The 10,989-nt window shown below is 44.6% G+C and overlaps 1 protein-coding gene across 2 annotated transcripts in view; it reads right to left on the bottom strand.

Annotated features, from left to right (window-relative positions):
• Positions 1-9,731: 9,731 nt before the first annotated feature.
• Positions 9,732-10,989, bottom strand: part of VPS35 (VPS35 retromer complex component) — a 28,059-nt gene continuing 26,801 nt past the window's right edge. For both annotated transcript variants that reach the window (XM_055341791.1, XM_055341790.1), the window contains exon 17: positions 9,732-10,952. In XM_055341791.1, the coding sequence (XP_055197766.1) occupies positions 10,773-10,952 (180 nt within the window). In that variant the 3' untranslated portion in view covers positions 9,732-10,772. The remainder of the gene's footprint in view (positions 10,953-10,989) is intronic.

Genomic DNA, 10,989 nt, shown 5'->3' with positions numbered 1-10,989 from the left:
ACCTATCAGCCGAAGCCGTCCTGTTGTACGTTACCTACCCGCAAAAAAAATTTTTTTCTTTTAATCCAGCAATTCCACTTCTGGGTATGTATTCAAAGGGGGAAAAAACCCACTAAGTCAAAAATATATATGCACTTCTATGTTCATTTCAATATTATTTACAATAGTGAAGAAATGGAAATAAGTGTTCAATAATAGACGAATGGATAAAGAAGATGTGGTATACATATGCAACAGAATATTACTCAGCCATCAAAAATTTTGTGGCAACATGGATGGATCTAGATGGTATTATGCTAAGTGAAAGAAATCAGACTACATTTATCATCATGATCACTTCCTTAATATAAATACTGAATAACTATGCTGTATATATCAACTACATTTCAATTTTAAAAAACCTATCAGCAATTATACACTCTTGGGAAAGTCTGTGTATTCATAGGCATTTGCAAATCCTCAAAAAAGTCATGAAGGCGTACATCAGTGCGTACAGAACGTTTACAGCAGCATGATTTTTTTCAAAAAGTTTTTACTGTGGTAAAATACAAATATAATGAAATTTACCATCCTATTTTTAAGTGTATAGTTCAGTGGTTTTAAATTCATAATGTTGTGCAATCATCACCATCATCCATCTCCAGAACTCTTCATCTTGCAAAACTAAAACTCTATACCAGTTTAAAATTAACTGAGCACTATGTTCCTCAACCTTCAGAAAAATCCTATTATCCTCATTTCACATTTGAGGAAACAAAGTCTCCAAGAAGTAAACCAACTCACCCAATTTAACCCAGCACAGCCAAGATTATAAACCAACCTTACTGGGCAGCACCTGCCTTCGGCCCGGGGCATGATCCTGGGGTCCTGGGATGGAGTCCCACGTCAGGCTCCTTGTGGGGAGTATACATGGAATATTATGTGATCATTAAAATAGCACTAAGGAAAATTTACAGCAATGCTCCTATAGGTCTTCATATGAAAAATATAGAATCCAACTTTCAATGTACACTGCACTGATGATGATTATTAAACTGGATAGATTTTTTTTTTTTTTGCTTTGCCTATCCTCTAGCTTGGCTAAGAACTGCACCCTCGGGATCTCGGGGTGGCGCAGCGGTTTAGCGCCTGCCTTTGGCCCAGGGCGCGATCCTGGAGGCCCAGGGCGCGATCCTGGAGACCCAGGATCGAATCCCACGTCAGGCTCCCGGTGCATGGAGCCTGCTTCTCCCTCTGCCTATGTCTCTGCCTCTCTCTCTCATTCTGTGTGACTATCATAAATAAATTAATTAATTAATTAAAAAAAAAGAACTGCACCCTCATCCACATGGTTTCCACAGGAGCAGCTGGGTGAGTGCACACATGCACGTACACAAGTGCAATTCACACATGTGCAGGCAATAGCTAGTAAGGTTTTCCTGAGACAACACACCTTTGATGTATGGGCCCATTCAGCAATGCCTCCTTGTAGTAAGATTTTCTCTTTGTCACTATACTATCCCACAACTTTTCTGCTTCCTGTGAGTCTTAAATTAAAAATGGGCCACAGTCTGGAAAACAGGGGAGAACTCCCTGCTTTTCCCTCTGCCTGTGTCTCTGCCTCTCTCTGTGTGTGTCTCATGAACAAATAAATAAAATCTTTAAAATAAATAAATAAACAAACCAGCCTTACTCCAGAAGCCACCCCGTTAGACTTCAGCCGGGCCCTGACGCGGAGCTGTGGTGGGCAGGGGACAGCAGAGATTACCAGCACCAGGACGTGGGCTGAGCCCACAGAAAGCCAAGAGCCTGGTTGTGACAGGCTGTGCAGTCTTGTCACGGGGAAAATGTACCCACTTTCTGCCCTGAGGGTAGACCTTGGGCTGGAGTCCCTCAGATGCCTTATGACTGAAAGGAATTAGAGCCCGGGGAGGCAACTGTGGAAACCTGCACTTAATTCCACTTGCTTTTCCAAGAAATATGATTTCTTTGACTTTTGTGTGCAGTGCCTGACCTAACATTTATTCGTTCACTGAGCAAATATTGAGTTCCACCAGGTGAAAACACAACAAAACAATAAAATCAAGACAAGCATCAGGCCTTGAAGACAAAGCTAGCTTTCTCATCATTGCCCTTTTAACCCTCCCACCCGCAAATGCCACAAGTAGCAGGATTTCTCCTCACGTTTCTCCCTCAGCCCTGGAGCCAATATAGCTCTCTTCTTGTTCAATTACCAAATATTTCATCAACTGTTGAGATATTACCTGAACCAGTGCTTCTGGGAAAGTTTTAGAAAGGAGTAGGAGGCCACAGAGCCGAGACATAATACCTGTGCTGCTGCGAACTCCATTAAGGATAAATTATTTATTAAATTGTATGCATTTCCAAACCTGCATCAGTGTTTATTCATTACTTATGTAACTATATGGAAAGTTTTTAGAGCTTTCCCCTAAATGGAGACCTAGAAGGTGAACACATTCCTTGGGAGTTTGCTTTCCCTGCCCCCTCCCCCTTATCCTAAGGAAAGAATTTTTTTCCTTCTTACTTTCCACTTGTGGCCCATCTCAACCTTCCACCTTCCCTAAGTTGGGATGGCACCCATTATTCCCACTCTTTTTTTATATCTTTGCTCTCTTTCCCAACACCAGGTCCTTATGTTACGTCTACACAAGGGCTCAAAACTAACTGCCCTCCCCAAAATCTTCCCAAAGCGCAGTTGCAAGCCTAAGATAGAGCCTACATGCCTTCTTTCTCTGTAGTGCCTTCCTCTCCTGCATTCTTTTTTTTTTTTTTTAAAGATTTTATTTATTCATGAGACAGAGAGAGAGGCAGAGGCAGAGACACAGGCAGGGGAGAAGCTGGCTCCATGCAGGGAGCCTGATGTGGGTCTCAATCCTGGGACTCCGGGATCATGTCCTGGGCCGAAGGCAGGTGCTAAACCGCTAAGCCACCCAGGGATCCTGCATTCTTGAAGGCCAGTGGCTCGCTCCATCGCCCTCCACTTCCCAGGAGCACTGAGTGCCCAGCACCTCACCTCTGTAGTCTTTCTTCCCTTCGCTTCTGGGTGCTCATTCTCCTAGTCTTCCTTCCTGCCCTTGTGCCCCTTCCTTCCCCTCTGGTTCCCTAAACCTAGGGGTTTCCCAAGGGCATGTCCTGACTTCATCTGTCTCAGGAGGTACCCCAAGTGTGTGAAGAGGGCCAAGTGTGGACTGTGCCAATCACTGTGAGCACACGGGAAAGTGGATTTGCTAATTCACTTGACAAATAATAAACAGAGAATATAGGCTATGTGCCAGGCACTGCTCTAGATTCAAGGGAAATGGGCAAACAAGACAGGTAAGGCTTCTGTCTACGTGGAATTCACAGTCTACTGAAGATACAAGTAAAAAAGCAATTAAGAGTCTATTATGAAAAATACTAAAAATAAAATAAAGGGGCACCTGAGTGGCTCAGTCGGTAAAGTGTCTACCTTTGGCTCAGGTCAGGATCCCGGGGTCCTGGGATCCAGCCCCACATGGTCCCCCTGCTCAGCAGAGTCTGCTTCTCCCTCTACTCCTCCCCTTGTGCTCTCTCTTTCTCAAATAAAAATACATACATAAAATTTCTTTATTAAAAAGGATATTGCCTGAATCATGAACCATTGAATAATGCCCATAAGATCTTTAAGGTTTATTCAGTTGAATTTTGTTTTTTAACAAATGTAATATTACGATGCTATAAGCCAAAGGCTCAGGGTTAGAATCAAGTGGTTTGGACCATTCCTACCGTGTTGCTACCCAGAGGCCTCCTGGAATCACAGATTCATCATTAGCCTATTTCCTGAGTCAGCGTCACTGAAGGCTACCTGTATTGGGGGCCCCTGCCCCTAGACCAGCCCACTAGTTTCCCCAAGGACAGAAACACGTCTAAGGTGGTGGGTGATTCATGGTGTAGCTGAGAACTTTGACCCTCTGGGAGACAGGGGCCCGCTGTAGGTCCACTATCCCACACCACAGAATGTAACTGCGCATCCACATGAATGAGTTTCTGGGAGCAGACATAAATCAAGGTAGACCGGCAGATTCTGCCCAGCGCAGAAGGGTAGGGAGGGCCCCCAGAGCCTGGGAGGAATCCCACTGGGGAAGCTTGTCCCTCTACCTGCTGCTGTAGGAAGCCCCCCGTGGGCCCAGGGATCCCATGTGTACTAGTCCACTCTGCTGCCGGGAGAGGTGAGATGCTAGTCTCTGCTAACTCTGATTTGAAAGTCTGGGGCCCCATTGACAAAAACAAAGACCAAGGAATAAAGCCAGACCTGAGATTTTGGGTTGTATTCTCCACTAGAGGGCGGCTTAAACTTTCAAAAGAAATTAAACTCTTCAGCATTTGGTAAAATGTGGAGTTCTTTCAGCAAGTTTCCTCTTGAGATTCCAGACCTTGTGGGAGGCTCTAGGGATGGGAACAGAACAAATCAATGTAGCTCTTCCCCATGGAGTTCACAGACCAGTGGGAGGGAGACACCCTAAACAAGAGAACACCCGGCGACTGTAGAGTCAGAACCTGCAATCATCGCCGTCTAGGAGAGAGACTCCCGGAGCAAGAACCCCTTTGCACTCGTAGACCTCACCGAGGGGAGGCTATTGGGCTGAAGCCTTCAGGAGAAGACAGAGCAGCCATGGTGGCAGGTGGCAGGGGTTTCAGGAAGATGAGGGGAATCTGGGAAGGAGAGTTGGGGATGCAAGGGGGCGGTCCCCGCTCCGGAGGCTCTGAGGCAGGAGAGAGTTCCGTGTGTTGCAGAAGCAGAAGATGGCCCGTGAGGCTTTGGCAGAGTGACGGAGGAAGTGGCTGTCAAGAAGACTGCTGGGTAACACAGCCTCAAAGGCTTATGAAGGATGCTCCATGGAAAGTTCAGATATTATTCAGGACATAATAGGATGCCATTGATAAGCTTCAAGGAAGAAGAGGTGATTTGACTGGTGCTCTGGCAGGAACATTCTGGCTGCTGTATGGAGAATGCCTCGTAGAGAGACTTTGGTGTTTGGGTACATTTGCTACCTGCCCACACAGATTGTGTAAAACTTTAAGCTTTGCTGCAGTCTTGAGGCAGAATTTCTTCTCTGGGAAACCGTAGTGTTTGCCCTAAAGGACTTCAGCCAATCAGATGAGGCCCCCACCAAGGTGACCTCTTTCACATGAACCCCGCCCGGTGACTGTAGATGCTAACCACATCTTCAGAGTGCCTGCACAGGGACACTTACCTTAGGGTTTAACTGAATGACGGGTACCGGCCACGGTGGCGCACACACCTAATCATCGCAGCATAGGCTCCGATGAAGGAGCCAACTACTAGTACACAGGGCAACTGGGAGGACTCTCCGCGGAATCTTGCTGAATGGAAAAAGTCAATCTCAACAGGTTATATGCTGTATAATTCCATTCATATAACATTTTTGAAATAACAAAATTTCAGGGTGTCAGCGTGGCTCAGTCGTTTGAGTGTCTGCTCAGGTCATGATCTCAGGGTCCTGGGATCAAGTCCCATTTTCAGGCCCCTGCTCAGTGAGGAGGCTTCTCCCTCTGCCCCCCACCCCTGCAACCCGCCACCCCACCGCTCATGCTCTGTCTCTCTCGTCAAATAAATAGATAAAATATTTAAAAGGAAAAAAAAAGAAATAACAAAATTTTATTTTATTTTTTTAAGGCTTTATTTATTTATTCATGAGAGACAAAGAGAGAGGCAGAGACACAGGCAGAGGGAGAAGCAGGCTCCCTGCAGGGAGCCCGATGCAGGACTCGATCCCAGGACCCCAGGGTCACGACCTGAGCTGAAGGCAGATACACCATCGCTGCCACCCAGGCGTCCCTAAAATCCATTGACTTTAAATCGATTTTCCCAGTTTTACTTATGCTCATCATGTGTGTATACGTGTGTGTGCGCACATACTAAGTTCTATAAAATTTTATAAGCCATATAGGTTCATATACCCAACACTGCAGTCAAGATACTGACCAATTCCAACATTGCAAGGCTCTCCCATGTCACCCACTTAGAACCACACCCTCCTCCTTCCTTTTCTCTTTTCTCCACCCCACCCCCACTCCCATCTCTTTTTACCACTAATTGCTCTTCCATTTCTAGAATTTTATCATTTGGGACCCCTGGGTGGCTCAGCGGTTGAGCATCTGCCTTCAACCCAGGGTGTGACCCCGGGGTCCTGGGATCAAGTATCGGGTTCCCTACAAGGAGCCTGCTTCTCCCTCTGCCTGTGTCTCTGCCTTTCTCTGTGTCTCATGAATAAATAAAATCTTTAAAAAAAAAAAAAAAAGGTAGGGGGCAGGCCCCAGGGGCAGAAAGAAAGTGGTCCACTGTAAACTTTCAAGTTGGGAGGGGGTTAGGGAGAGCGTAAGTCTGAGGAATTTTGGAAGCAAGGCTTCCAGGACCTTGAGGGTTAGCTGTTGTTGGGAAAGGGTCATTTATTACTGTCTAGTGAAACCTGAGTCATGAGACCCTTCCAACGTGTATCGGTGGGTCATATGCTTGGGGTGATTGCCGATCTGTATCTGGGGGGTGGAGATCAAGAAGTTTCCAAAGGGACTATTACATCTTAAAGCCGACTTACAGGATCCTGGAGGTTGCCCTCAGATTGCCTTTGGCCTTAGCCAAGCACCAGCCTCGAGGGAGGCAGCCGAGCCCCTGGAGGAATGTCACTCTGCCTCCATCCAGGGGTCAATGGGCCGTGAGCAGTAAGGAAACTTAAGAATTTCTCTTCTGCCTTTGTTTCCCACATCAACAAGATCAGAGTTTGTCTCTGCGTCTCTTCTTGTGCTTCCCTCTTTGTCTCTCTGTCCCTGCCTCCTCTCCCACTTTCTCTCTCTCTCCCACTACGTTATCCAGAATCCTGTTTGGAGGGTGCCCGCCCCAGCCCCCAGGAAGAGGCTTGCCATTCGATATCTCAGCAGAAACCAGCACCTGGGGCCTGGTCACAGAGGAAGAGCCCAAGACTCAAATACCATGCTTCCCTTGCAGTTTGAAGGCTGTTTGTCAGCCCGCACCAAGCACCTGCCTTGTACCCTGCTTGTCATCTTCATGCTGTCCTCATTTATCTGTCCAGATGGAGCAATTCCAGGAGCATTCTTTGGCGTTCGGTGCATCTTTTTAACTTAGTCCTTTTTTTCTTTCCCCCCCTTTTTTAAGCTGTATGCCTGCCTGGCCCCATCCATGTCTTTTTCAGAGAAGTGGTTTTGTTTCTATGGCAACTGAGGGTCTATTGTAATCAAATATGGAGCCCCATTCAATCGCAGTCTTCTCATCCCCCTGAGGTTTGCTCTGATTTTTATGTTGTATTGTGCTGCTTTTCTTCTGCATCCTTAATCAGGCAGTGGCATTAGTTTTGCTGTATTGGGCAGAGGCCGCTCAGAATGCCACTTTAGATGGCTTAAGAATAGGTACTAAAAACTTTAGGTCTGTCTGGGGCACCTGGGTGGCTCAGTGGTTGAGCACCTGCCTTCGGCTGGGGTCGTGACCCTGGGGTCCCAGAATCTAGTCTCACATTGGGCTCCCTGCGTGGAGCCTGTCCCTCCCTCTGCCTGTGTCTCTGCCTCTATGTGTCTCTCATGAATAAATAAAATCTTTTTAGGAAAATGCTTGTGCCTAATTGCCCTTTAAAAGAGCAAAAACCTCCAAGAACATTTCCCTCAACATTCTCTTGTTCTAATAGCATTTGATTTACATATCTGACTCCAAATTGTTCTAGGTCTTTCCAAGCCAACAATAATAGTAATAATAATATGCTACCATTTATTGAATCCATACTATGTGTTCTTGTGCTCTCAAAAAAACAAAAAAACCCCAAAACCCCAAAAACCAAAAACTAGAAGAAAAATGAGGCCAAGGGAGCAGACATACAAAACACAAGCCCCAATTCATTAGATTCCACGGACATAAAATTGCCAAACTGGCAAAAGTGTATCAATTCTTGGTTTATTTTCTTTGTATTTCTTTCATACAGATAGGTACAAGTTTAACTTATTTCAGTTCATGGAACACACCTGGATAGCCTAGCTCTAGCTATAAAATATGGGATTGCAGTGCAGGTCAAGCATTAGCCTTACGAGGCTGAAAAGGCTGCCTGCCTGTGACTTAAAGTCACACGAGGACTCCTAAAACTCTCTCCAGGCTTTACTTGGACATCCTAGCTCCTTAAGCCCTTCTATGCTTTCTTGGACGTACTCTTATCATTTCTATTACTGCTGGTCTGTTTTTGCCACCAGATGAAAATTCTCAAAGCTAGGGACCTTATCTTGTTCACCTTATTCCCAGTGCCTAACTGTGCCTGGCACCTAGCAGGGGTTCAGCTTTTTTCAATAAAGAAATCCGCAAATTAAGATTAAACCAGAGCTCTGCTTAAAAAAAAAAAAAAAAAAAAAAAAAAAAGCAGAGCTTTGGTTTCTTTTTTTAAAGATTTTTTATTTATTTATTCATGATAGTCACAGAGAGAGAGAGAGACAGAGAGGCAGAGACACAGACAGAGGGAGAAGCAGGCTCCATGCAGAGAGCCCGACGTGGGATTCGATCCCGGGTCTCCAGGATCGCGCCCTGGGCCAAAGGCAGGCGCCAAACCGCTGCGCCACCCAGGGATCCCAAGCTTTGGTTTCTTAAATGTGGTCTCTTCACCTCACCAAAAAAATCTGAAATACTTTATACCCCGTGCTAACATTCTTTTACCTCTGAACCTTCCCGAGCTCAATTCAAGTATTCTTGAATCACAGCTTTAACTTTCCAGCTGTATTTCACAGAACAGGTGAGTAAAAGTAACATGTCAACTTCTATTCCACAATCAGGTTTATACAGAATAAAGTGACACCTGCAAAGTACAGAGAGGGTTTGCTGGAATAACATTCTACAGAAAAGCTTAGCATACTTGGTAGACTTTAATGGTACCAATTCTGTAACTTTCTAGAGACTTGTTCCTATAAAACCTGGCACCTGTTTAGGCTGCCATAACAAAATGCCATAAGCTGGGTAGCTGATAAACACAAGTACAGTTCTCACAGTTCTGGAGACAGAAAGTCCAAGATCAAGGCACTAGCATGGCTGAGGGAGGGCCCTTCCCCAGGCTGCTTACTGCCAACCTGTGTCCTCACAAAGTGGAAATGGGCAAGCAAGCTCTCTGCCTCCTTTATAAAGGCACTAATCCCATTCATGAGATTCCACCCTCGAGACCTAAGCACCTTTCAAAGACCCCACCACTCAGCATCATCTTTGGGGGTTAGGACTTCAACATAGGAATTTGGGAGGGTCAGGAGGGGCACAAACATTCAGATTATAGTGTTTCACAAGGGCTAGACATTTATGAATGAGGGGCAAGGGACAGATGTTGAGGTGTTAAGTGAAGTGGTCATTTGAAAATGTAAGTTTGCAACTTCTCGTACATGGTGTGCAGCTTAATTCCTCTTACCACTGAGTATGAGCTAGACTTAGTGACTCTCTTCTAACAGAATTAACAGTATGTCACTTCCAAGGTCAGGTCATAAAAAGGCATGTGGCCTCCTCTTAGCCCTCTCGCGTGGGTCCCTCTGGGTTATCTGCTGCTGTGTCATGAGGACACTCAAGCTGCCCCTTTTTAAAGGCCCGCAAGAAGAGGAACAGAGGCCTCCAGATAACCGTCATGTGAATGAGCTAAGAAGCCAGCCCCAACCAAACTTTCACAACGACCAGCCAAGCTGCTTGCAGATTCACCCAGAAGATGGTGAAATAAATGCTTGTTTCAAGACACTAAGTTTTGGGATAATTTATTATATCATAGATACAGGTGGTGAGCCTCCTGAAAGTTTATGTGGAGGCACCAGGCCGAGAACAGGATAAGGCCAAAGAAAAGCAAATGGGTCTAAACAGAAGAGTAGATGGTGCCTTTGAAGAAGCAAGTGCTGTAACTCAACAATGTCTTTATATTAAACTCCACAGGCATTTTACCAGCTCCTTCTACATATTTAGTACAAAAGGGTAAAAGTCCAAAATTGTTAATAGCAACTTTATTGTTCTACTGGTGCAAAAAAAAAAACCAAAAACCCAAAAACATAATTGTACGATGCATTTCCCCCTAAATTTACAATAATGAAGGTTATACATAAATTATATTGATCACAAATTTTCTATTTTATACTAATATTTAGAACAAAATTATTTGGATAAATATGCCCAGAGGACAACATAAGTTCTTAATGGATGACTGAGTCCAAATATGCAAAATATAGCTTTTGGTATTGACCATGGTGTTTTAGAATTCTCAGACATGCATTAATATATTCTAGTTTTAGGGAAAATTTTACACATGGCCTTATCTTGCATTTAGGGAAAAGCCCAAGCTGAATTTCACATACGTAGTATCCCTTTCCTCTAAATTATTCTCAAATTGGACTAGAGAACAAAGAGACAGACACTTTCAGGTTAGTACTCCCAAGTAATGAAGGAAATTACACAACCAACAAAACAGAATAAAGGAAGAAGAGCTTCATTAGTAGCTAAGAGGTGGTTTGTCTTTCCTTTTTTTTTTTTTTTTACAGACCACATGACTTTTAAATAGCAGATCAATCATGCCACCTGGGGTGATAAGACAGATTGAACACTTATGAAGTGAATAACTTTATTAAGGTCCTGAAGGTGAGTGTCCGGAGGTGCTGGGTAAAACACATCACAGGTAAGAACGGGAAACCTACCTCAGCATTTCTGAAAGGCACAATCTATGGAAGGGAAACCTAGTATAATAAAACCCTTACTGGATGAACATGGAAAAGAGTAGGGTGAGCCCGTTTCCTTTTCAAAGGACGAGACCTTCATAAATTGGACCCTCAGATTCTGGTGATTCCCGCCTCAAACGCAAATGCTCCAATGTGTTATGAAAATGTTTGTTGATCTGCTCTGTTTCTTCACTGGACTCAAGATTTGGGAGATCTTCACGAATCTTTTGGATAAGCTGATTCAAAACCTGAATTGTGACCTACAAGAGAACATGTACAGTTACAGAATCTAGCATG

Source organism: Nyctereutes procyonoides, unplaced genomic scaffold (genome assembly GCF_905146905.1).
Source record: "Nyctereutes procyonoides isolate TBG_1078 unplaced genomic scaffold, NYPRO_anot_genome, whole genome shotgun sequence".
Classification (NCBI taxonomy): Eukaryota; Metazoa; Chordata; class Mammalia; order Carnivora; family Canidae; genus Nyctereutes; species Nyctereutes procyonoides.
The sequence above is the reverse complement of the archived record's forward strand: the minus strand, read 5'-3'. Positions and strand labels throughout refer to the sequence as shown.